We start from the raw sequence: 26915 nt of genomic DNA on the forward strand, positions 1-26915 counted from the left end.
CTGTTACGAAAATTAGGAGAACGTGGCGCTTACGATAGAAATTCCTAACCGTGTCGGGCGCTTGCGTCATTATGGCTGTTTGTTGATCAGGTAATGGTGCTGTTTGATTTGTGGCTAGTGACTACTTATTCATTTTTAAGCGTAGACTTGGGTGAGTTTTGCAATTTTATGTAATGTAGAAATTAGAAACTTTAATCATTATTTATAAGTAATACGTTGCTATTTTATAAATGACAATAATGTTTGGTGTAGGAAATGGCCTCGTTACGAAGTAAACATTTGGTACAGTTAGCATTAAATACTGAACGCAGCGGAGATTTAGATCAATTAGATCAAATCCCCTCTATGAATGGGGAGAACGTCGATTATGAAAACATGTTTATGACCAGTTCAGATGCTTTTGACATAGACAATATTCCAATTATTATTGCGGAAAACGATGATATAGCCACTCAGCATTTAGGGCAATTATTTGTCGATAATAACTTAGTAAATGCCCCTTTATGGTCTGAGGTAGATGAGCACAATGAACGTCAGATAGAAACAGGAATATTGGAAGAATCTATCGATAGTACTAATACCTATTTAACACGCCTGGTAGATTATTCGTCTAGCTCAGAATCGGAACCTGAACAAAAAACTTCAAAAATAAAATCCAAATTTAAACGATTTGATTCTGACTTGTCCTTTAATGAAGTAAATAACCAATATGCTACTGATTCTGATGTAGAAGAACCGATGGATGAATTATTAACAGAGATTGTTGGAGAATCCGGTTTGAGAAAAGCTAAGTCACCCAATAAAAGGCACACACGAAGGATTCAAAAACTTTTGGGCGCTGGGAAGTCTGTGCAAGACAACCCTTGTAAGACCAAAAAATGTCAAAACTCTTGCGCAAAAAAATTCACTGAACAACGCCATGAAATTTTTGAATTTTATTGGGGTTTAGGAAGTCTTCAAAAGCAGCGAGATTGGATTTTGCTGTGCATCGAAGAAAAGAATATAAAGAGAAGACGTAGACGTGATGTCGAAAACAGCAGAAGAGTCAGAACCTTTAAGTATGTCATACCATGGAATGAAGAAAAAACAGAAGTTTGCCAACAATTCTTGTTGAAAACTCTATGCATATCACAAATGACGTTGAGGTATACGAAAAACAATGCGGTAAATTTTACATGTGCTAAAACGGATAAACGAGGCAAGCACGAACCTCACAATAAAACGTCATTACAGGATAAACAGCTGGTTCATGAATTTATTAAAAAATTACCTGCAGTACCATCACACTACTGTAGAGGTAGCACCGTAAAGAAATATCTACCTACAGAGTTGAGGAATGTATCTTTTTTATACAGAATTTTTAAAAAGGATACCTTAGAATACCTCAAAATAAAGACCAAAATATCTCTAAAGGTGTTTCGAGAGATTTTCTCCAACGATTTTAATATAGGATTTCATCTTCCTAAAAAAGATAAATGCTCTACATGCGAATCCAGAAAGGGTCAACAGTTTACATTTTCAGCAGAAGATGAAAAACGTTACGAAATTCATTTAAAACACAAAGAAGAAAGTAAAAAACTATTTTTGTCCGATCAAAAAATTGCAAAGGAAGATAAAACTTTTGTATGTGCAAGTTTTGACCTGCAAAAGGTTTTAAATACTCCTCATGGTGATAATATGCTGTTATATTACTCACGGAAATACGCGGTATACAATGAAACAGTATATGAAAGTGGAACAAGGCGCACGTTTTGCTATTTGTGGGGTGAAACCGACGGTAATCGTGGCTGCGATGAGATCTGCACAATTATAAATAAATATTTGCAAGACGTTGACCAGCGTGTTTTTGTCAAATTCGTTGTGCTTTACTGCGATAGCTGCTCCGGGCAGAATAGAAACAGGGCCATGTTGAGTATGTTGCATCAATTTTTAAAAAGTTCCAAGAACGTCCATCATATAAAAATAGTGTTTCTTCTTCCGGGACATACGTACATGCCCGTAGACTCGGTCCATGCAACAATAGAACGCTTCATTAACAAACGCACCGTTTGGGCGCCATCGGAATGGCATACTTTAATCGCTAATGCGAGGGTTAATCATACACCTTTTGAGGTAATTAATATGAAGCATACCGATTTCATGTCTTGGAAAGAAGCGGCTAAAAATGTATTACCAAACAAAATTAATAAAACAAAAGAAGGAGAAAAAATTTTACTGAGTCAGCTAAGAATTGCTTCTTTCAAAAAAGGTGAAGATGTCATTAAAATTCAATATTCTTTTTTGGACTGCGACGGACAACAAACTGTAGAACTTCGTCAACCACGTAAATGTTAGTATAAATTATGATGTTTTATAATAAATGCTTATGCTTTTGTTTATAGCTAAAAGGTCAGCCAGCAGTCTCCTAGAAATGCCGAAAATAGGAAATTTATATCCATCACCGCTCCCAATTTCTGCCTTGAAGTTAAAGAATTTAATGGACCTATGTGCCAAGCGCGTGATTCCAGAACGCTACCACAAAGAATACGAAAATTTTAAGGGTACGATAGAGGTTGAAGATACATTGGCAGAAACGGATGAAGAGGATGAAAAAGTTGAGACTGAGATTTGTCCAAGCAGAGCTCCTAGAATTATGTTGTTTATTTTGTTGTTTTTATTTACTTCCATTTATAAACAATTGACCTATTTGTTTATAATTTCATTACTTCTTAGAAACAAATAGCTGAGCCTATAATTATTTAGAAATTCACATCCAGAAACGAGCAGAACATCGTATGTGTATCGTAAGCGGCTAAGATTTAAAACACAATTTTAATATTTTCTTGGCAAAACATCGTAAGAACCAAAATTGCTTAAAAAATCAAATTTTTTTTTAAAATAACCATTGTAAACGAGTTTTAATGATAAAAAAAAACGCCGTATAAAATTTCATTGCGATACGACATGAAATACAGTTGCTATCAGAAAAAGTCGTTTCCTGTAAAAAGTAACATTTGGCGCTTACGATGTTTTGACAAAACACCATCGATATATAGGTACAGAATTATTTATTTGGATCATGCAAATTAGTTCACTATTTAGATTGTAAATTACATAATTTTGAGACTTGACATAGCTACTAAATGATTCAGCAAACGATCAAGCTTCCAGTTAGTCAATAATGTCTGTAATTCTAGAACATCAGCGCTCAAGCAAGCGCTCATTTGGTTGTCTTCTCTGTTTGTTATGTCAAGGAGAATGGAATCAGACGCAGTAAGGTCCGCTGACAAGGCTCTTCTTAGGCTACTGTTGTTCATTAAAAACCCATATTCTTCATCATTTTCGTTGATCCCGAATTCCAAAGTTTCCATTGCTAATTTTGAAAGCTCAACCTGTATATGAAAATCGTACGTATGCTCCCTTATCAGTACCATTTTCTCAGAGAAATAGTTCAGAGATACATAATAACAGAAATATAATAAATTGGAAAGAGTCGTGAGTCTGGTTTAGGACGTTCATTCGTTGTACAAACTGCAAGTCATTCTATGTGAACTAGTGGTTTTCTCTATTTTTAGTCGAAACGGGGACGAAAAACCGTACAAGCTGAGAAGAAAATACGTTATATTTGAGTTATTATTTTACAGTTCCCCCACTTTATTTCGACTTATCAGTTGATTTGACTCCATGAATGTCCGTAGGCTAAATTTGCAGTTTATACAAGGAATCGACGTCTACAACAGCTTAATTATAATGAATAGATTAGATCGTAATTTGTGGAAATTAGATGCTTCTAAAAAACTCTTTTGGTCTCAAAATAGTCTGACCTCTAGGTGATTTGATTACAGTGATTGGAGGTCCTACTATGTCGTTCATGGAAAGGATTGAAATTGATCCTAAATTAGTAGTATCAACTAGATAACCGATAAAATGCTCTTTAAACTCAACATCTCTCAATTTTTGGCAAAATAGTCGTACAGATTCATTGTTAATCACAATAATTTTCAATATGACATAAAATGCAATATCATTTTCGAATGTGGAAACAAAGTAACCTTTACAAGAATATCTTACACCTTTATAGATCATCTCGTCGAAGAATTTCAGGCAGTCCATGTTAATATTCAGTTTATTGCGAATCAATGTTGCATAATTACATTCCGTTTGATGTAAATTATTAACTGTGAAAAGAGTATTGTTATCCGACTTTGATATATTGTATGCAAATCTATATTCATATTTTTTACACAAACTAAGACATATATTTCTTCTGGAGGTAATGCAATTAGAATAAATCTTGAACTGTCGATGAAATGACTCATACTTGAAACACCAAAAATTACGTAATGGTCCAGATTGTCGTATGATTGTGGGGTAATGGACCAAATTATGAAATTTAGGTTTCAGAGTGTCATTGAATAATATCACAAAATCTGAGTTATGTTTTTTGATTTTATGTTCTAGAAGATTGATTGTTGTGTCATCTATTTCAAAACATAGTAAAATGTCTACTATCTCAACAAAATTCACAAGAAAATTCCAGACCGGATCGTCGTTTGGAACCAAATCCTCCATCATAATAAGAAAATATAGAGTGAAAGTCATCATTTGTCTAGCAGACATTTTTAATTTCATTTTTTGTATATGTTTCAGTTCTATGACAGCATTGTGTATATTCTCGATTTCAGTGGGTCCATACTCAAAATGTGTTTTCCGCAAGTTAAAAGTACTTATATCAAAATATTTCATTTGCTGGATAAAGTATAATAGAGCATGGCAAAAGTTGTAGTGGCAAATACCTTCAAATACGTCGTGCATAACATCTGCATAATAATTAGAGACCACATGAAATGACGGAATTTCATTCAATATACATTCGCTCCTGATTCCTGTTAACGCAGGGTTATTCAAGTCCAAGTCATCCTCATAATTTTCTATTGTTCGCATAGAAGCAGAATTCTCTATTACTTGCTTATGACATTCAATTTTATTTGTTTTGCACAACCTACAGAATGAGGTACTGGAAAAAGATTTATTGAAATTTAAAAATGAGTTTAAACCCAAATTGTCGCCCGTTACTAAAGCTATTACGAAATGCACTTCTTCACTTTTACCTTCAACCTCAATTAAAATTCCCGTCTCCTCCAAAAGTTTTAATTCATTTATTAGGTGCTTAAAACACACATCATTACCCAAAGATTTAATATCTTTACATTTCAGAGATGCTGCTAGGAATACATTTTCAGATTTTGAATTTTCTATCGGATGACACGGAAATGAATAATAAACATTACATACAGAGTGCAATCCGGCACGTGACCCCAACGGGTTATTGATTTCAAAGTCGTCAATATATACAAAATATGGAATGAGAATTTTATTTGGATAGAGCTTAGTTTTCTCAGCCCATAATTTGCCCTGAATGAAATTTTTCATTTTTGTGCAAGTTTTGAGCCGATTCATGTAGTCTTGCATGTTTCTTAGTAAGTTTCCCCTTTCGAAAAATTTCCGAAATTGGAATTGAAGTGGCATCAAAACACCTGACAGTTTTTTCTCATCATAAGTTAAACCTCCTTGTCGATGAATTGCAACTACTTCATTACATAATGTATAATGTTTTATATCTCCAACATAGTCATTATACTTTAACAACCTGTGAAGCAAGTGTTCTGAATTATAACTCTCAAAGGGATTTCTTAAAGCCGAAATTATACCCAATATTTCCTCACAGAGCTCAGTATTATTGCTTCTTTTGAGGTAACTATGCAATTCCTTGAACAATTGCACAAATGCGGTAACTACGTGTTTGGTCATAGCATTTTGAACGTAAGATATATCTTTTCTAGAAAAATTACTTTTGTTGTGTAGTTCAAGTATAAACAACAGCAAAGATTGAGTTAATCCATTCTTAATATTTTCAAACTTAAAGTCCACAGGATATTGTGATGGAGGAGGAGGTGATGATATTGGTTCAGTGGGTGTTGTTAGTAGTGGTTCTGGTGGTTTTGGTGTTGGTGTTTTTGGTGGTGATGGTGAAGTTGGATTAGTGGTTGAGGATGTAGATTCAGAATCGACTAATTTAATAGCATTACGAATATGTTTCTGATTCACATGTTTTTTAAATCTATCCAAGTACTGATAAGTTCGCTCACATTCACAACATGTAAATAAAGAGCTTGATCCTAAATCATGCACTCTTTTGAAATGTTGAATCAATATTTTTAGAGTATTAAATTGCCTTTTACATAGGAAGCACAACATCGTACAGGTAGAACTTTTAATGCAATGCAATAGAAATATAGGGAATCACCATAGAATTAACTAACTGAGTAAGCTTGTAGATGGTCTGTAGCTGCAGTACTTAGCAGCAATTCAAAAATGTGTTACCTATTTGGGCAATCGATACTTTCGTAGTTTATTCTGACATTGATAAATCCAAAGAAAGAGACGTTGAAATCACATCGGATCGAGTTTCTCTGAAATTAGGAAATGAAAAATAGTAGTACAAATTTTGCAGAAGCGCATTTTACAAAGCGGGATACCGCTGCAGTGTCAAATGTGTTTAGTTGCATTTCCCGTTGTGAAATTACAATGCGCACTGATTCCGTTCCCCGCGTCCCGCTTGCATATTTGTAAATAGCAGACGCGTTATCCTTTCGGTAAATTTCGCCCTGCTCGAAGAATGTTAATATTTAGCAGATGCGTCCGCCAGAATCCGCCTGGGCCTGACACGTCTGCTGTTTACTGGAGGAAGTGCAGCACAGACATTTTTATTTTTATATTCATATATCAGGTAAGGCGTCAGCTGTCTGCCTGATACGTCGGCTTTTTCACTTTATACCTTAAAAATGCCGAATGCGTAAATGGCCAAAGAATTACGCATATAAAAGTGTTAAGGAAAATAGCGTGATCGTCTGCAAACTCTTCAGTAAATAAGAGGTAGAGGTAAGTTTAATTTAAAATGTTTGTACAAAAATCTTTTGTAATATTAGACCACGTTGACATAGAGAACGCTAATGGTGTCAGGCGCGCATCCTTTTGGTGTATTGTTTGATCCATATTTTTTGGGTGTATATTAATTTATTACATATAAGAAAAGGTACCTAGTGGTCTTCCCCAAAATGGGGAAGACCACTACCTTTTCTTATAATTTTTCCTTTTGGACCTGAATTTGTACTAATTGTAGATTAGATTGTAGATAAGAACATGCTATATAGGCTATCCCAAAAAAGTATGGCAAATCAATGTTAGTGTTATTTATTTATAGTGTAATATTCCTGTATATTTATACAAAAGTAAAGAGCCGAGCCCTGTCCTTTTATTCAGACGCGTCTGGCAAAAATCCAACTTTTTCATCTGCTATATAGGTACAGGTCTTAACCTACTCCGACGTGTCTGCTGTTTACCAAGTGGTTTTGCTGACTCGTCTGCTGTATACCACTCTACTTCGGCTCGCGTCTTTTGGCGCACGCGTCTTCTGCTTACAAATATGCGTCCCGCTTTTGTTTGAGAGTACCTATTTCATTGATAGCAGATCGAAGTTGAGATTTAAATATAGTAAAACCTGATGCTTGGATCAAATTGGTATATATGTAACAATTATTACTCACATACAAGTAATTGACTGCAGCTCCCACCCACAAGTCATCTATGTATAAGAAATTAAAAAATGGATCACTAACTGTAATATCGCGTTCACAGGTTCACTGTTTTCAAATTAAAATTTCAGGAGGTATTCGAATGCTCCTAGCACCTATACCTGCGACGACACATTGAGAGTTCACATTCACAGAGACCAAGCCATTATTAATTATTGTTTATTTTGGAACGTCCGGCTGCAGAGTCGGCGTTTGTTGCATAGAGAGGCGGTACAATAATTAATCCGTATAGGTAATATTAAATTACCAAACAGCGAAAGTGAATCTGTATTTATATTGTACATTGTGCCTCTATGCCGGCGGATGTTTATTAAAATAACTGATTTCCCCGAATTTTGGGCAAGGACGACTGCGTTCTCTTTTTAATATTTAACAAATCATGCACTCTTTTTTTTTAAATTAGATAATTTTCAATGATCGTACCTTTTGTTCGTATTCTCCAAATGACTGTAACCTGCAGCAACACTCAAACACTACGCTCTTTTCGTTACGAATCGCGAAATAATTGAATAGTGCGTGGCATAGGCTAAAACCCAGGTCACTAGGACATGTAGGCGTTGTAACAAGGATTGCGAGCCTTGATTTGAGACGTCTGATTATTATTTCAAGGCACCTAACCCTTCGGTTGAGGCAGTGTCCTTAATATGATGCATTCGTGCATTACTGAGTGGAAGACGGACCTTGGTTCAAGACACTGGAACATTAATACAACAACTTGAAACATCAACAGATTACATATACATGGGCGAGTGTGCGCCTTGATTTCAGGCAAGGAATTATTATTTCAAGGCACAATAACCTGCGTTTGAGGTAGTTCAAACATAACAAAATGACGCGTCATTGGTCGGTACCTTGATAAAGTAAAACCAAGAGTGGCATAATAAATGAAGCATAAAAGGCTTGGAACTTGGAACATCAGCTTATTATACACACATACAGTGATTACTGATTAGCGCATTTTTGAACGAAGTTGGGTGCGCTATTCCACTTTCTCTGTCCGTCCGTCCGTCGGAGACCTTAACTACTCATAGGTATAGTAAAAATCCTGCTCATGCGCAGACTGGGTAATGCCAACTTTCTTATTTGTGGAGATAATTCTTTAAAATTTTAACCAAAGAAGCTTCTAGCTAGTACAGGCAAACAAATCGCATATTGTAAACATCAGGTGCGCGCAACGCAATGCTAAGTTTCTTATTTATAAAAATATTTATGCTTAACTTATTTTCCTTTAAATAGTCCATTATATGACCTTTTGGGAGGTACTGATCAATTCATGGTAAATGCGCTAATGTTACTGGCCTTATGGCGAAAACCTTTTTATCGTTTTAAGAGTGGCCATAGCCATAGGGAAATGCATATTCATTTATTTTCTTCTCCAAAAGGCAATTAAAACTCTACCTTATGAATATGTTGTCGTACTGTGCTTTCAGTGGTTCTGATGGAATAATATTGCAAACTACGATTGGAAATAGGTTTTAATCTCTTTTCGAAGGTGAGAATATACCAACTTGGTATCCAGTACTGGAAGCACAATAGATTTATTAATTATTTTAAATTTTATTGTACTGGGCCGTCAACAGGCTTGCCCCTATATTACAGAGTGACCCGCATAATGCTCTCAGCATTACTTTTGGAATTCCATCATCTCGAATTGGGGTGGAAGTATGAGCTTATAAAACTCGGTATTGATGTCTTCCCCACAAATATATTATATCGCATTTTTGGAACAAAAGTGCAGCTTATAGTCTCACTTTGGCCGGCTGGTGATCTCTGAGTTCTCGAAAACTACAATAGATAGAGACTTCCGGTTTTTTGCGTTAGCTTTGTGCTTAAAAGTTATGTGTCCGCCGGATATTTATATTGTTGTAATCGGTAATGTCACTGATCTACACACCAAAAATGCGTTTAAGTCATGCGGCTACCCGCAGACTTTTTTAACATCTTTTCTGCTGGTGTGATTATCTGCAACAATCGTCCAGCAACTTGTGAATACCTACATTGAAACTCTGGTTTCCTTGCAACTTGCAAGTTACTAAGTTCAATGCTGTATCTCAAAACAATTTGCATTTTTTCTTATGATAATTTAACGCATATGTGTTACTTGAAACGTAGTACCTACCTATACATTGGTGGAAGGCATGCTGCCTGCATTAATCGATTATAAGATTCATTGAAACAATAACTTCTGTTAATGAAAAGTACACAATTTTCAAACATTTGTAGGCATCACCGTAAGGCAAAATTTACATTGTCAGTATGTAAAACTACTACAATAGATACAATTTCACATCAACCGAATGAATGTACAACCTTGTCGCAAGGGTTGCGTAGTCCTAGCATTAACGCCCAAGGTTATTAACTGATGATTGAATAGCATTGATTCTATACCAACATTACATCATACCAATGTAAAAGTACATTGTGCTGATGTTTTCAAGTCAAGACACGACAGTCATTGATATGAGGTTAAAAATTTTTCTCTGTGTTCCAAAGGGAAAAAGAAGCAGGCAAAACTTTATTACCCGTAAGCGCAGTATATGATGTACTTAAGTGTTTCCTATGCGTTTGCTATAATTATATGCTTACTTAATCACAGAGGGTTTGTGCTGCTCTGGGTGTATCGTTGTCGAGTCGACTGTAAAAAGAATTAGTACAAGAGGTGTTAAAAAAGATGATTATTACCTACAAATCGCAAGAAAGTGTGGCTATTAGTTTATCTCACGGACCTCCGCTGCATGAAATACATGAACATGTAATAAGGACACGGATTTATGCAATGTATGCGACAGGTAAATAACATTCTTTATGTTCTAAGGGAAGATTTGCTTCAAATGAAGAGGTTCGCTAGAACACTTATTGAATTGATTTTATAAGTGAGAATGTTACACTCCGTTCTTTACACAGTAATCTTCAACGACTTGATGGCGTAGAAATATCTGCTACCTCTTTGTCCCGCAGTTTGAAGAAACTGAAATTCACGTGGCGGAGATGCACCGTTTCTAATAGATTATTTTTAATGGAACAACCCTATGTAGCTCAAAGAAGACTACAATTTTTGAGGGACTTTAAACACAACGAAACTTCACTCTTTCCATTACGACCTGTGGTTTTAGACAAAACCTGGATATACAGTAAAGGGTCTTTTAGAAGAAGCTGGCAAGATGGTACTCTCAAAACAGTTAGAAAAAAAAGTAGTGAAGGGGTCCGGTACATAATACTCCATGCAGGATCATAAGATGGATTTGTACCACACGCAAGTCTAATTTTTAAATCTGGTAGCAAGTCCGGAGACTATCATGACTCCATGAATTGCCTTAACTTTGAGAAGTGGTTTGAACAACAATTGCTCCCGAACTTGGAGGAACCTTCTCTTATAATTATGGACAACGCTTCTTACCATTCAGGATTGGTAGAAAAAAGTCCAAATCAATGCTGGACAAAAATGTCACTTATAGAGTGGCTAACATCACGAGACATTACATTTGCACCAACAATGATGAAAGATCAGATCTGGGAAGTAGTGAAAAATCATATACCACCAAAACTATTTAGGTAGGCATCGCTGATAATTAAATGTTTGGTTGCAGTTAGGTAGACCTTTGGATATGAAGCAGATTGTTATGGTTTTTTTTCACTCCACGTTGATTTTTACAGATTGGACGAACTAGCATTACAACATGGTCATCGTGTTTTGAGACTTCCTCCATATCACTGCGAGTATAATCCAATCGAACTGGTATGGTCAGAATGCAAACGGCATTACGATACAAGGATCGATTCAATTCAGCCTGTCACACACAGTGCCGTTTTGTCTTTATGGAATGAGGCACTGCACAAAGTAACCTCTTTATATGCTGTTTTGTGAAACAGTACTTAATAACTTTAATGTTTAGGTTACACCGGAAAAATGGAAAAGATATTTTGATCATACAAGAGGCATTATAAACCAGGCCTGGGAACGGGAACAACATATTGATACATCAGACATCTTACCAGTGATTGTCAACTTGGACGAATCTGATAGTGACGAAGATTATTATGATGATTATATTCATGAGGCAGAAGAGAATGAGCGTGTTTAAGAATATTATTTTTGGGCCGTTTATACATATATACCATCTTGTGGTGTAGTGTCGTTTTTTCTTTTGTACATACGATTTGAATATGAACATTTGAGAGTTTTTTCAGGAATAAATATCTTCACTACCTGTTTTCTCTCACAATTGCGTTTTTTTTTTTTAATAAATCGGATCAGAAGATATTCAAGATCCTTATGCGAATATCTCGAGTGGTGTAAAAGAACAGAAACTGTATGTATGCGTTGTTATTTCAATGAGCTTGTGGTATAATGACTACGCTTTATCTCAAATTTGTAAGATATATAAATGCGAAAGGCTTACCGATAAACCATGGCCTATTCTACTTCTGAAAAAATTGCTAGTTAAGGGTCATTAAAATTCGCGCAACTTAACGCGTATTCTTCACATTGGTAGCATACTTAATTTCACATCAACATTAGGTAAACAATAGTATTTTACATTATTAGCCAGGTAAGTGAGTTTTTACTGGCGATAGGAGAAGTTGACTAGCGAGCCGTTAGGCGAGCTTGTCATCTCCTAGAGCCAGTAAAAACTATTACCTGGCGTATAATGTACAATATTTTATTTGTTACTCATTTGTAAACAATAGTAAACGTAAATAATTAGTTCTTAAATTGATCTTGAAGAAATGTCTAAAATATCATGTGATCCATGTAACAGAGACTTCGCATTAATTCTGGCCAATGAAATTACTAGATTACTAACTTGTAAAATTTTACAGGTCTGCTGTCAGTTTTACAAGTCAGTAGCGTTTAAACATGACGTTTACCCGTTTGCGTTTTGTCTTGTTAATCAACGTTTACAACTGAGTAACAAATAAAATATTTATTTACGAACTGCCTAAACAAAGTTACAAATGTTCCTATGCGTTTTCTGTAACCATCATACACTTGATCTCAAAGAATTTCTGATGCTCTGGCAGTATCCATTTCGACTGTCGGTGCAAAGAATCGGTTACATGAGGTGATTACAAACGGTGGAAAAAGTTTAATCTCGAGTTTAATTCATACCAACGGAGTTCCTCTACACAAAATACATGACCATTTAGCCATTATAAAACCTGGGGACAGGAAAAAACCTATCAGGACCAGATGCCTTACAAGTGATTGTCAACTTGGACGGTCTGATAATAATGAACGATAGTGACACCTTAATAAATAAGTTGAAACGTCAATGTGACAATACTACTAATTTACGACCTGCCTTAATTTTGCTGTGACGTCAGATAGTGTGACGAAAGGTTCAGCACCCTTGAAACAAAGTATACCGATCGCCGATTTAAAATACTTTAGAAAGAAATGTGGCGTTTGTTTTTTCGGGACGCCCACCATCCCTACTGACAGGGGCGAACCGTAAGACACCCCCTCACATATCGTATTTGGCATAATATGGAACCGACTTGGGACTGGGAAATACCATACTAAATTACTAAGTAAATTGTGGAACATAAGCATTGAATATTATTCAATGACATAAGTTTATTTTCATAATATCGCGAGCAGTGGGATGTCATATCATATTTAATTGCTCTCATTGCGAACGATTAGATTTCGCATAGAATGCATACCTATCTCGTTGAGAAGTGAATGAAGGATTAAGCAGCAATGCCGACTTCCTACATCATAGTAATAAATCTGTGATCATAGGTAGTAAAGCCATGCCATTTTGACCCAGTCTCAGTCTTGGATTTTGCGTGTTGTAGCGTTTCTTTAGCATTTGAATTTCGAAAGTTGGAAAATTTTTAACATTTCCCCCTGTAAGAAACTGCTCCGTTCGTCCCTTCCTGCTACTGAATTAACGGTTCTGAAAAAACGGAAACGATCCCGAAATCTTTACATTTACCCTGACCTACAGCGTCGCGTTCTTTTTGCTTTATGAACGAACGAGAGCGGTATATTCACTACCGTGGTCATGTATTTAAATTCAAATGAGAAACCGCCCTGTTTCTCCGCCATCTACAGGCGAACCACTGCACTTGCGTTTCGCTTTCGATCTAAATATGGTGGGAAACACCACTAGGGTCACTTTATAATGATGAATTTTCGTACAAATTTCCTTTAATTGAACATAAAATCACTTGAAACTTATGTGTTATCTTTGTAATGACCCCAAGAAGGCAATGACGAAAATTCATGGAGATTTGATTTCATAAAAAATTAAAATTGCCCATTTTCAAAAATGTAATTAACCTATTTATAGCCAATGTAGATCGATGAAAATTCCTTACCTCCTGCGCTGGTCCTTGCTGATTAATATTTAAAAAAATTGGGCCGATACCACAAACGGTTTTTAAAAATTGTACAAAAATCTAAAGGCATGTTTTAAGTGTGTTTTCTACGCTGATCCCCACCACTCCGGCAGCGCGCTCTTAACAACTGTGTATACTTTATCGATATTAATGATTTAGATCGAATTGGGGAAATGACTTCATTGCTTTAGAAGCTGGTCACCAGATGGCGCTACTCTGATTTTGATGCTTTAGTTCACAGTACACCCACCAGGGTCCGCCAAAATACTATACAAATTTGTAACATTGCTGTTTCTATTCTGAGAAGGCCGTATTCTGTGGTATGTACTTATTTTACCTACATCAGAAGTCAGAACACCACTTTTGACATTAACCTGTAATACCTTGACTCACATCACATGTACACCAGCATATTCAGTTTTCTACAGTGTCTACAGTTAGTGAATCTACCAATTTATTTTTATATTTCGAAATTGTCACTAAATGGCAAGTGCATTAAATTATCGTTGGCCACTTTACCCGCCTATGCCACTTTACCCACCTCTCCCCTAGTTATTTTAGAAAATGGTAACTTGGTTTTAGCAGAGACATGGAAAGGGGAGATCGCTGATCGACGAGTGCGCATCCAAGAAAGGGTGCGACCTCATGGGCGCTGCCATTTTTACACCCGTTGTGTCATGTTGTGTTTATAGTGGTGTTATTTTAGCCTGTGTTCGTGTTTAGGAGAGCTTTTTTCGAGGTTTAAGTGTTTATTTTGTAACGTCAACGTCACTGGCATTTTCTTTTGTTCATTTGGATTGAGATATTAGTTTCTTCCTACGGAGCTGCTGCCGAATAGAGTGTAGTGTATGAAGATTGCGTTAGATGTCTCTGGGTTGCGTCAGTAAACCTTTATAGTCCTGTTCAAATTTCGCGCTTCAATGGGTGTCAAAATGGCAGCCCCCTTGTTTTGTAACTTCGCGCAGTTTCATGCGCTATCTCCCCTTTCCATGTCTCTGGGTTTTAGGCTTTCCGTCTGCTGTATATGAAATGTAACTGTAGGAAAAATGAACTGTAGCAAATAGATAGAAAATAATAAGAGGGACATTGATATAGATATTTTTGTGTATTTCACTTTTGTCTAATGTTAAATGTTGTAGATTGAATAAACAATTTACCAGTGTGAGTTTATATCCTAGAGAGTCGAGGCGTAGCATATCTGGCGACGAGGATCAGGAATCAAATTGCGGAAGTTTAGTGTCAAGCATGTCTGCGTTAATTGGGTCAATCGAACATTTTTCATCGTCGAAGTCCGATATTAGTTCATACCTAGAACGTATGGAACAATTATGTTGTGTATCTTACTTTAGGCGCTTTCCAATGACCTGCATAGCGCGCTTCCGGAGTGCTCCGTAACTGCTCGATTAACTTTTTGTGTGTTCCTTTGCACAGAAGCGCCACACTCTTGAACCGCACATTTTGCATTCCCCTGCCCCCTCAAACACATGCAAATTTTTAGAACAGTTCAAAAGTTTTACGCACTTTTAGGTTAGGATTTTAATAACATTTGTTGCAATGGATATGTTGGTGATGGTAAGTACCGAAAAATATACCACTCACACTAGTGACACTACAAAGTAGTGCACGTGCAAATGATGTATCTACAATCATTTAATAAAAAAAATGTAAATTGTGAAGTAATTTTGTGTACTTTACCTGTCTTTCCCAGACAGCACACAACGTCTTTAAGATGTACAAATTATGACGTTTTTAGGACTGGACGTCTTTGGGTTTAAGAAAGACGTCTTTACGACATCTTCTATTAGACGTTCTTAAGACAATAGCTTAAGCTGTCTTAAAGACGTTGTATAGACGTCTGCAACCAATCAATGCGTACGGCTTATCGTAAGGTTTTTGATTAATTAATTAGTTTTATATAACACTAGCTGTCCCGGCGAACTTCGTACCGCATAAGGGATATCTCATACGTACAGACAGACAATTTTTTTTATTATGTAGCAATTCCCGGGCATACACCCAACTATTTCACAAAATTTCATCGCAATCGGATGAACTGTTTAGGTAGGCATAAGAGACATACAAACATTCATTTTTATTTATTATATACGATAGGATTCTCAACCTTCTGTCACAAATCTGTATTTGAATTTAGTGTTTTATTTTATGGTAGTTGGTAACGTTGATCTCATGATGGATGGTTGGGTTGGTAACATACCTAACCTATAATCTATACATGACAAGCCCGCGTTTTTTTCATTTTCCCGCTAACTGCAATTCTTTAGCTGTGAATCAATTATTTACTCTGTTATCTCAAATTCAAGGTAAGTAATTTGCAAAAGGTTATTAGTTAGGTATGCACCTACTATTTGAAATTGTGCTAATGTATTAAATTTCTTTTACAGATAAATCTAACCTCAAATACAATTCATTGGCCTTTTTTTTTGTAAGTACTTCATTTCCACACGTAAGTAGAGTATACTATTACAAAATGAATCGTACAAATGATATTCAAAAATATTATATGCGTGCTAAGAGACAGAAAGTTTCAACTTCTCGGTGCACGTTAAGTTCACATCAAAAAGAGGATTCCTTAATTAATATAGATGAGATGGTAATGGATCATTTAGATCAAGCTGTATCTGATTACGATGATGTAGCTGCTCTGCCAGTAAGTCAAAATTTCAGCTTGAGCGATTCAACTTTCATTACAGACAAAATTGCGAATGTTCAAAACTTGTGTGATAATAACATTACGCCGAAGCTTAAAAATTGGTCACTGCAACATAACATTACACATGGCGCCATTAATGATCTACTACGTCTTCTGAAAACAACCCAAATTCCTGATAATTTACCATTGAACATTGCTAGGTACGGCCAGAACGATACATACTAAACTTATCGAACCAGGAGAATATTATCACTTTGGGTTACGATCTTGTTTGAAAAGACTTGTGAACATTTCAGGCGATGTTACTGACAAACTAAGTGTATTAGAAATAAATATCAACATAGATGGTTTACCACTTTCGAAAAGCTCGAATAGCCAGGTATATCCGATACTGTGTAATATTGTGGGTTGTAATAGCGTAGAAATGGTGGGTGTCTATCATGGTTATGAAAAACCAAAAAATTCAAATTCATTTTTAGCCGAATTTGTGGATGATGCTACTAATATTATTAACAATGGTATCGTAATAAATGGAACACTTTTCCAAGTTAGGATCAAAGGAATCATTTGCGACGCACCTGCCAAAGCATATGTTAAATGTATAAAAAGCCACACGGGTTATTCTTCTTGTACCAAGTGTCCGGTGGAGGGTAGCTATATTGAGAATCGTGTGTGTTTTCCTGTCAATGATGTTCCACAACTCAGAACTGATACCCAGTTCAGATCCAAATTTGATGAAGACCACCACATTGGCACATCTATAATTGAAAATATTCCATATATAGACATGATCCGTAGCTTTCCATTTCAGATGTTTTGAATAAAATGATTTAGAAGTTTTACGTAACTTATTTATTTGAATATCGTAGTTGTTTATTCTAATACTGATTTTTTGTTTGTTTAATATTGTTAGTCACATTGGACTATTTTAATATAATGTAATGATTTTTTTATTTTTTTACAAAATATAAGAAAGCAGTGGACATTGGCCTTCAATTTTGAAACAGAAGTGGACATTGGGCCTACATTTGAGAAATTACACTATAAAACTCGGTCAACAAAATGATTTATTTTCCACAAAACAACAAGAAATAATAAGATAAAATGCCATTTAATCGCTTTCGGCGCCTGGAAGAATATCAGGATCCAGTTCTTCAGATTTTTTTAAAGCTTGATAAAATGGTTTATTGTATTGGCTGATATAGGGCAGTAAATCCATCAGATTGCTAACCTTAAGCTCTGCTACAGGCAGAGGATCCAAAGTAATTGGTTTCGGTTGGGCAACTTCAATTTCGTTAGCTCGTTTTCTGGTAGAGCCTCTCCTTAGGTCAATTTTTTTGAATTCTTCGCTTTCCTCAAGACTCGTTTTATACAAACAACGATAATCGTTATTATGACTGTACATTAACCATTTTATCTTTATCCATGGAATTGCTTCGCCATCGTCATTTTTCTTACGATGTACCAACTTATCGGATAGCAGGCTACTGAAATTCAAAAATTCCTTTTGTGGCATTTCTACAACCTGTAGAGGAGGACTTCTTCGTATGTTCCTTATAAAATTGCACCAATCGTGAGGAACTTCTATTTCAGCCGTTGTTTTCCTTTTGGCAGCTTCTATCACGGCATGTATTGTATCCGCCTCCATGTGGGTGTGACCAGGTTCCATAAATTTATGATGCACTTCTTTCAAGCTTCGACCCAACCTTTTCATTTCATTCATTACTAACAAGACCATTGTGCACATAAAAATATTCCTATTTTGTCCGGAACACGAATCACTATACAAGTGAAGCACTTCCACTTCATTTGGAAGGGAAAGTATAAACTGCCTTAGACATGAAGATATTTCTTGTCCACCACGGCCTGCTACTGTTTCGTTCCAAAGGTAACAAATGCCAACACTACCTTTTGTAGTAGTTTGATACACAGTTAGGTTGTACGTCCATAATTGCCTTTTGTAGAATGAAACACCGTTACGAAGATACGGTGTTGGCAGACATTTTTCTAAATCAAAAGAGGCTACTGCAAAAGACTTATCCTGTTTGCTTCGTTCTTTGTCCAGCGCCTTTTGTTTATAAGCTTTTTCAGCGAAATCTAGATGTTTTTCCTTGTCCTCCAGAAGTTTTTTCTGAATCTCATTTTCCTCTTCAGTTAATTGCTTGTTTTCCAAGTTTTGTAAGCTCAAGGCAAACTGGTCACATTTGGCACAAGTATCGTTTTTTGGAGCATGAAAACTAAGGTTAAACTCCTCATTGAAAATTTTTCTATATAGTGACTCCTTTTCAGCTGTTTTATCATTGCTTCTGCAATATTCACAGTACAGACGATACATCTCTGCAATCGAAAGATCGGAACTTAGGTATTTCTTTGAGGTACGTTCTCGCGAATAATGACTCCTGTATGCCGGAAAACGATTGATGTGATTTCTGATAGTATCTTTTTGCTCATCTGCAATTTTCTTGTGTTTTGAGTGCTTACCTCTACCATCTAAAGGGCAAATGCTTGACTTAGCCACTCTTTTTTTCTCTGTAATGATCCTAATTTTTTTTAAAGTAAAATCGAAGGTATGACGATACATTATCTGACACACTTCATTACTTTGACCGTTATCATCCGTTAGGAAATATTTTCTAGTAAATTTTCTGCGACTGCAATTACCATTTTTTTCCTTTAATTTTCTAACTCTTTCTCTTTGTTTTGTGGTTTCTTTAATGGTCTCTGAAATATACTGATCCTGGGCGTCTTTTGATAAGTTGTAAAAATCTTCGAATAGCTTCTTCCTGCGTTCTTCACTAATTTTCTCATAGCACTTCATTCGGCAAGTGCAAGGCAATTTCATTTCTTTTGCAACCTTAACGCTTCCTTTCTTGCTCACATATTCTTTGCCTTGTTCTTTCAACGCTTTCCTAATATTTTCCTTCCACGATTTAGCATTTCTAACACGCTTCCTAGTTTTTTGTTCATCTACCTTTTTCTGACGTCCTCCTACTTTACGTTTCTGAGTAAGACTTTCCAAATTCTGTTCTCCACTTCCCTCGAAACGCGTGTGTTCATTTTCTGTTTTTTTATGAGGAGTATCATTTTCTGAAATCTCTTCTGGGTTTTCGCTCTGGAGTTGGACATTCTAAAAAATAACGCTTTTGTTAGGCGAATTATAAAAAATAGTAATTTAAAACGATGTACCTCAAAATCTGCTGTAACTGGATACGAGTTCATGTTACTGTCGATCCCATCATCAATATCAGAAGCATCGGAGGGTGAGTAATCAGGATCTACATATGAATCATCATCGTTGTCAGTAATAAATTCCCCTGGTTCGAGATTGGTCTAAAACAAAAACTCGGTTGTTATCTCTGTCTCACTAAGATATGTAGTTAGCCTATTGGTAAAACCGACATTGCTTAAAAAAGTTTTGGCTTGTGTTATCATTGTTTCCTGTCGATCTGCATTTTCTAAAAAAATGAATAAGATAAAAACCACTCACCGCATTAGTTTCAATCGTAATGTTCTGCAAAGTTGCGTAATTATTCGAATCGTTATCCTCAATCAGTTGGATCTCATTGGATACCTAAAACCAATTTAGCAATAATACATTTTAATAATAATATTGTTTGGTAATCTATTCAATCGCAAAATTTAGAATTTGAGTGCCGTTTATTCCATTATGTACAAGTATACTTACAATAGGAGTTAAAGGTTGTAATGACATTTCAGGTGAACAATAACAGTTATTATCAGCTATTGAACTTGTAGGTAATGTTGACTCACTTCTCTGTTTCTTATCAACATTATCAGCTAAAAAATATAACTTTAATCCTCAATGCAACATAAATATGTGCAAAAGTGAACTTACAATTTTGAGATGCGAGTCCGCAGTTTCTCAGAATTTGAAGCGTCCTTTTATTCATTTTTATTGTTCATAAACAACACCACAAAAAGAATACCGTTACACTAAAATTTGAGGTTAAAACATGTGCAGCATAATAATTAATTAAGGCCAATGTCCAAAAGTTAATTCATGTAAAAGGGCTAATGTCCATCATGATGGACATTGGCCTTTATCACAATTAATATGAAACGGCCAAAGTCCATCGTTGAGGACATTAGCCCTTTTTCTATGAAACTCAAATGGACTTACGCCCTAATGGGAATTCACTATATTGAATATTAGCATACCGTGGAGATTGGCCTTTTTTTATATGAAAGTATGGAAGGCGACAACACTGTCTATGACATAAGCCCCAAACCGTAATTTATGGACATTGGCCCTTTTTCTTCCAAGGTACAGATATGCACTTAATATGTTTAGGTGTGATGCGTAAATTGTTATTACTTTGGTGTTGTGGGAAACCGTCAACAAAACTGGCTTTCCAAAAAATTTCAGACATATCTTCTCTATTGAAACAGTGTTCTCCGAATGTCCCTCTTGAATTCAATAGGAAACCCAGAGGTTTAAATGAAATAAGAAGGTGGAAAGCAACAGAGTTTCGCCAATTTTTATTATATACTGGACCCATAGTTCTTCAAAGTAACATAAACCGAGATAGATATATCAATTTTTTGTCCTTGCATATAGCTGTAATCATCTTGTCTCATCCTCAACATACAACAAAAATTGAATATGCTTCGGAACTCCTGAAATATTTTGTAAAAACGTTTAAAATTCTATATGGACCAGAAAATATGTCTCACAATGTGCATAATCTTCTTCATATAACTGATGATGTAAAGTATCATGGGGTACTTGATAATTTTAGCGCTTTTCCTTTTGAAAACCATCTCCAAAGCATTTTAAAGTCATTACGAAAATGTGAGAAACCTTTGCAGCAAATAGTAAAAAGGCATTCTGAGAAGCAAAACGAAAATTATAATTATGAAAAAAAAAATTGTCCAATTTATAAACGTGACCAGAATGCTACTTCACTTTTAACAAAACTGAAGATTACAAGCCATTCAAAGTCGGTTGCTTATTCAAATTTTATTTTAACTACCCGTGAACCTGATAATTGTTGTCGTCTAAAAAATGGGGATGTCATAATTATTAAAGACATTGTTCTCAATCAGAACGAGTTTAAATTCCTGGGAAATAAATATTTAAGTTTAACTTCACTCTATAGTTCACCGTGTGAATCATCAGACTTAGGCATATTTGCAGCAAAATCAACAGATTTTGATACTGATTGTTTATTTGAATTTGAGAATGTTGATTATAAATGTCTTCATTTTAAAATAGCCCACAAAAGTTTTGTTGTTCCAATTATACATACGCAGGTTTAATTAATGCATCTAGTTTTAGCATCAATACGATATCTTGTTCACAAGTCTTAAAGGTGAGAATACTGAGTAATAATAGTAATAATAATAATAATCATACAATTCATTTACAAAAGTCCTTTGGCTTATCTAATCTTTGTTCTATATAATTCGTCATAAAATCGAAATTTTGTGTTTTTCTTGTAGTTATACAATGTTGTAGATATTTACATTCTGGTACACGTAGCCTTGTTTTTTTTAATTATAACTTTCCTCATGAGACTTGTGAACAATTTCCAAACACCGATAAATGGAAGATAAATCGTGGACATTTGACGATGCAACTGTCGAAGCAATCCCTTCACATTGGATTATAGGAGATTTGTGCCACTGGCCACCATACCCAACAAGCAAACTATCCGACTCTATAAAAAATGGCGATCCATTAAACACCTGTTGGCCAACGCTTCACGTGAAAATTTTCCGGGACGGCACATTCCGTAATTGAACCTGAACATTTAAGACATTTTGTGTATAAAAAAATTATTTTTAGATGATTATGGGATAGCTAGACAAAAGGCAAAGGTTGCTGAGAACACCAGCGACTTAAATACAGACACAGAAGACTGTAACAAACGAAAAAGGAAAAAAAAAATAATTTCCAGTAGTGAATCTGAAAGCAGCGACACAATGCTACCATCACCTCCAAAACTAAAAAATCCAAAACAGAAAGGTAGTAATTTCTTCTAAATTTTGCTACCCTACATTCTCCGTTTTTTCAGATCACTCAAGAAACAGTGAGATACTAAGAAAGGGCAATCAACAGCGAAAACGTCCAAATAACACAAGGAATGGGGAAAGTATCCAAATAGCACCAAAACCATATGAAAGTACAATAGGTAAACAATACTTAATTTGTGTTTTCTTCATACGTTTTGGAATTAAGTTATAGATCCTGAGGTCTCTATTGTTGAAAATGAAAATTACGGATGTAAATTGAATGTTGAAAAGGGTATGTATTTTTGCATCGGTTTATGTTTTAAAAGTTTTGTATATAATTTCTTTAGTACTTTGAAAATATAATTTTTTTGAAGCATTAGCTAAGTCAATCTCATTCAATTGGGTCGCTGTTATGTCCACTTCTGACCAATCTTTATACATACCAAATACATTCTCATTTGGGATTTAGTAAAGACCAGCACATTTTAATTGTGTGTTTTTTGTTCGTATGAATTGCTATACAATTAATTATTTACATATACTTGAATTATTACAGATAAATACCTGAAATCTATTGCTGAACAAGTGCATATTAATCGTGCAATATGTATGGATATATTAAGTGAAGTAAAAGAAATAAAGCAATACATCAGAACGAGAAACGTGCAAAATCCAGAAGAAATAACTTTTGCCAAGAAATTTACAAACATTGTATTTCCGATAATATCGGGAGAACAATTTGATACCTTGGACGCTATTCTGGAGAATGAAGAAGACTTAGACTTACTGGTAATTTTGTCTTACATTAAGTAAATGTATAACTGTAAATAATGTCTGCTTAGGTTACAGATTTTGCGAAAATTGGAGGTAGCAGTTCGTATAATTTTGTGAAACGAGTACTATTAGCTTGAGTAACGATATGGCGTTACAGTACAGCTGGTTAGGAAGAAAAGGAAAAAAACCTTTTAGTAACTTGAAAATCGCAAAAGTTATTATATGTAAGTGTAAATTATTTTTAAAATTGAATTATTGTTTTCTTTCTTATCATTAGATGCCGCAGAAAAGGCCGGTATTGTGAAAAATAGAAGTGAAGCAGAGGTGGGAATCCAAACTTGGTTAAAGCGGGCTAGTGACAGACGTGCAAGTTTATTAAACAAAAAAACTGCTTAACGATACATGTTTTTACTTATACCGCAGAACACCTTAATCTGTGCTTTACTAAAATTTTAAATATGTACAATTTTGACATTTCATTGTATTCATTAACCTTTTCAGAGCAAAACAGTATTTTAATAAAACGTCTTAAGTATGTCTCATATTTTCCCATTTTATGTCTTTTTGGACTAGGGGGAGGTTGCCCAAGAGTACGCACTTAACATTTTATTGACATTATTAGGCATCCATTTTGTACTGCACCTTTAAACAAATTGAAAAACGGACACATACTATATTTACTTTAGTTTACTAAATACTATATTATGTTAATAAATGGTAATTACAACAAAACGAAACATATTTGTAGAGTGGCATTTGCGCACTCTTGGGAACAGTGCGCCTTAAGAGTGCGCAGTGACGTTCTTAAGAGTGCGCAAAACCCTAATTACAAAAATCACACAAATATTGCCCTCCTGAATAGTATGTGCAAGCTTCGTGCCACCAATGAGCACACTTTAAGCACTGTATCCAATCTTCATCGGGCGGTTCCACAAATTTTTCATCACAACCTGGGCAAAATACATCCTCTTCTGGTGTCTCTGTTTGTGACATTCGTACTGACTCTTTTTCTTTGGACTTCTTAGAGGATTTGGACGTAGATGGCACAATTTTGGAAACGTTTGCTACTTCACACTGCAATCGTCTCTTAACAGAATTGGCTTTTGAAGGTGGTGCAGGCGGTGTTATTGTAATGGAGTTTTTGAAAGGGGTGCTTGTTAAAATTTCAGACTTTTGGGCATTCCTCCGTCTCACATTGGAGGTTTCCATTTTTGGCAAGGGTCTAATTTGGTATGGTGTCACAATCTCATTACTTTTTTGGTTTTCGCCTTCTAATATTATGCTGGAAATGGGAACATTTTCCAACTGCACTTCACTCATGTCGATTGTAATCGGTGATTTTAATAGCTCAAACCTCGAAACGTTTGTTTGGTCTGGGAATTCAATTATCACTGGAACAGTGTCCACTATTGGGTTGTCTGACTTACTAATGGAATCGACTCTTGAGTGTTCGGTTTTTTCCTCATTTGACAGTTCTTCTGAGTTGACCAGAATAGAGTGCTTTAATGATGGATCATCACCTTCTTTCGCCAATGCAATGGAGCTGAGATATGGTTTATCACTAACTGCAGATGGTGCAAAATCTTCCTCTCCAAACACGTTAGGATTGTATGGCGATATACCTGTTGTGGAAAAAGAATTTGTGGCCTTCTCAATGTTTGATACTTTGTAATACGCTTTCCGAAATAATCCGGCAACTTCCGATTGAGTGATAACCTTACCCGGATGTGTGACAAGGTAATTATCACATACCTCACTATAGGCTGATTTTAAGGGGCCAAAAAATCCTTTATCTAATGGCTGAAGCCTATGACTCGAATGAGGCGGAAGCAGAGACTTGTTATAACTAGACCGCGCGTAACGTAGATTTTACTATAAACGCCTGTTGTCAAGATAGGATAGGCAACCAACTGTTCATCGCGGGGCAGACGTACGTTCTGCAGCTTGCTTTAGCCATTTATTCTAAATTTTAGTAGCAAAAAAACATAACATATAGCTGTTAACTGTTTTAATCGAATTTATTGGTATTTTATTTGAACTAAATTGGTATATAACTGCCTTACTCTAGTCATGAGAAAATATACTCTTAAAACTAAAGATGTAAGTAGTAAGATATGATTATTTAGCGGATTTTGATTCAATATATGGTTATCCAAAAACCCAAATGGGCTGTAACTGTTATTTATTTTTCTTAGACTGCTGATAACCATTTTGTTTACAACGCGGTGTGGTGTGGATTGAATGAAAAACCTGAACACATTTTCAGCAATTTGGCAATTTTTAATGCATCGCTTGATACGTGCAACAATCCTCCACGATTTTTTCTAGTTAAAAGCTTTGAATGATTCTCTGATGCGAATGTCGCATCTGTACATATGGAACATTTAACAGACTAAGCTATTTTTCTTGTAACAAAACCTGAAATATACTTAGTACCATTAAGTACTTAGTTACGTCTATACCTAATAGGCAAATAGGTATTGCCGTTGTCTTGCTGGTAAAGGATGTCGAATAATAGTTCTACGTTATTTTAAGTGAATGGGAAAGTCGAAAACGCTCGGTATTGCATTATTGTTTAACACCTTTGTAGGTACCTTTCTAAAATCGGCTTCATTCCCCGCAAATGCACTATGGTGGGAGTAAATTTTTCGCTTCGAATGGCTCTGATCCATTGGCCCTTTAAACCTTTATCCGTTGAAAATCAGCATATTATTTAAAAATTTATCGACAGAGTACATGTTGATAGGCACAAGTTAACCTAAGTTTATTGGTTTATTCTCAACAGAAATTTATCTGTTCACTAATTCGAGCTAATCACGAGAATGATTAATGAACGGAACATCTAAAATAACAGCTTATTGCAATATAATGTATTGCATATCATCTCAGCGATTTTTGCCCCGCGGTGCACTGTGTGTTGCATACTGTGTCGACAACACCTTAGATACGTTAAGCGCAGTCTAGTTATAGCAAGTCTCTGGGCGGAAGCGATAGGAGGTGGATAAAATTCTCACGGCAGTAATTTACTACCGCCAGTGTTCGGTGAGATACGTGATTGTCTAGCAGCAGGAGAACTGGCTCTTCTGGACTTGGTTTAACACTCGATTTGAAATGTTGTATCCATACAAGGAACAAATCAGAGTTAATAAACCCAGAATCAGATATCATTCTCAGCGTTCCAGTTGGGGCATCTTTAAACAGATCTTCCTTCATTCTCTTTCTTGGGAAAATTAATGCCGGGGGAACGTATTCACCACTTGCATTGAAACAACACACTGCCGTTATTAATTGACCTCTTTCCGCACTTGCAACTTTACTAACAGCTCTTTTTCCTTTCTCACACATTACTCGAGGTAGTTTGTTCGGAACCGTACTAAGCCCAGTTTCGTCCATGTTATACACTCGCTTAGGAGGGAAATTATATTTGACATACAACTGCTTCAAGTTTAAAAAAAATCTCTCTATTTGAGGTTTATTAAACCCCATTATACGCCCCATAGAGCATTTTTCAG

General features: G+C 35.6%; 4 protein-coding genes across 9 annotated transcripts; 3 read left to right on the forward strand and 1 right to left on the reverse strand.

Annotated features, from left to right (window-relative positions):
* The first annotated feature begins 255 nt into the window (after nucleotides 1-255).
* LOC116159715 lies at nucleotides 256-6023 on the forward strand. Its single transcript, XM_031472781.1, has 5 exons — nucleotides 256-532; nucleotides 602-865; nucleotides 1523-2329; nucleotides 2382-2593; nucleotides 5913-6023. The coding sequence occupies exons 1-5, from the start codon at nucleotides 256-258 to the stop codon at nucleotides 6021-6023; spliced, it is 1671 nt and encodes a 556-aa protein (XP_031328641.1).
* A 4717-nt stretch (nucleotides 6024-10740) lies between these two features.
* LOC116159569 lies at nucleotides 10741-11718 on the forward strand. Its single transcript, XM_031472581.1, has 3 exons — nucleotides 10741-11186; nucleotides 11289-11472; nucleotides 11528-11718. Exons 1-3 carry the CDS (start codon nucleotides 10939-10941, stop codon nucleotides 11714-11716), a joined length of 621 nt encoding a protein of 206 aa, XP_031328441.1. The 5' UTR covers nucleotides 10741-10938; the 3' UTR covers nucleotides 11717-11718.
* Nucleotides 11719-17637: 5919 nt separating this feature from the next.
* LOC116159878 lies at nucleotides 17638-20684 on the reverse strand. Its single transcript, XM_031472962.1, has 5 exons — nucleotides 20510-20684; nucleotides 20339-20451; nucleotides 20141-20224; nucleotides 19840-19983; nucleotides 17638-19780 (listed from the first exon to the last, which is right to left on the reverse strand). The coding sequence occupies exons 1-5, from the start codon at nucleotides 20562-20564 to the stop codon at nucleotides 17765-17767; spliced, it is 2412 nt and encodes an 803-aa protein (XP_031328822.1). The 5' UTR covers nucleotides 20565-20684; the 3' UTR covers nucleotides 17638-17764.
* LOC116159879 lies at nucleotides 20621-23921 on the forward strand. 6 transcript variants are annotated; one of them, XM_031472963.1, is made up of 7 exons: nucleotides 20621-22409; nucleotides 22463-22642; nucleotides 22692-22808; nucleotides 22856-22921; nucleotides 23186-23418; nucleotides 23472-23627; nucleotides 23681-23921. In XM_031472963.1, exon 1 carries the CDS (start codon nucleotides 20947-20949, stop codon nucleotides 21931-21933), a length of 987 nt encoding a protein of 328 aa, XP_031328823.1. In that variant the 5' UTR covers nucleotides 20621-20946; the 3' UTR covers nucleotides 21934-22409; nucleotides 22463-22642; nucleotides 22692-22808; nucleotides 22856-22921; nucleotides 23186-23418; nucleotides 23472-23627; nucleotides 23681-23921. The 6 variants fall into 3 exon arrangements, with proteins under 6 accessions (XP_031328823.1, XP_031328826.1, XP_031328824.1 ...); XM_031472964.1 differs by having other exon boundaries at nucleotides 22862-22921; XM_031472965.1 differs by lacking the exon at nucleotides 22856-22921.
* The last annotated feature ends 2994 nt before the right edge of the window (nucleotides 23922-26915 follow it).

This window comes from Photinus pyralis, unplaced genomic scaffold, assembly GCF_008802855.1.
Source record: "Photinus pyralis isolate 1611_PpyrPB1 unplaced genomic scaffold, Ppyr1.3 Ppyr1.4_LG1, whole genome shotgun sequence".
In the NCBI taxonomy this organism is placed as follows: domain Eukaryota; kingdom Metazoa; phylum Arthropoda; class Insecta; order Coleoptera; family Lampyridae; genus Photinus; species Photinus pyralis.

Bases quoted from the DNA above. Each gene is read 5' to 3' on its own strand.
- LOC116159715 (XM_031472781.1), top strand. From the start codon at position 256: ATGGCCTCGTTACGAAGTAAACATTTGGTACAGTTAGCATTAAATACT. The intron at 866-1,522 runs GTAAGACCAAAA...TTACATTTTCAG, and splicing joins GTCTGTGCAAGACAACCCTT to CAGAAGATGAAAAACGTTAC. The intron at 2,594-5,912 runs GTTGAGACTGAG...TAAAGTCCACAG, and splicing joins CGGATGAAGAGGATGAAAAA to GATATTGTGATGGAGGAGGA.
- LOC116159569 (XM_031472581.1), top strand. From the start codon at position 10,939: ATGAATTGCCTTAACTTTGAGAAGTGGTTTGAACAACAATTGCTCCCG. The intron at 11,187-11,288 runs GTAGGCATCGCT...TGATTTTTACAG, and splicing joins ATACCACCAAAACTATTTAG to ATTGGACGAACTAGCATTAC. The intron at 11,473-11,527 runs GTAACCTCTTTA...TTTAATGTTTAG, and splicing joins GGAATGAGGCACTGCACAAA to GTTACACCGGAAAAATGGAA.
- LOC116159878 (XM_031472962.1), bottom strand. From the start codon at position 20,564: ATGAATAAAAGGACGCTTCAAATTCTGAGAAACTGCGGACTCGCATCT. The intron at 20,452-20,509 runs GTAAGTTCACTT...TATATTTTTTAG, and splicing joins CGGACTCGCATCTCAAAATT to CTGATAATGTTGATAAGAAA. The intron at 19,984-20,140 runs GTGAGTGGTTTT...TTTTTGTTTTAG, and splicing joins TTACGATTGAAACTAATGCG to ACCAATCTCGAACCAGGGGA.
- LOC116159879 (XM_031472963.1), top strand. From the start codon at position 20,947: ATGCACTTAATATGTTTAGGTGTGATGCGTAAATTGTTATTACTTTGG.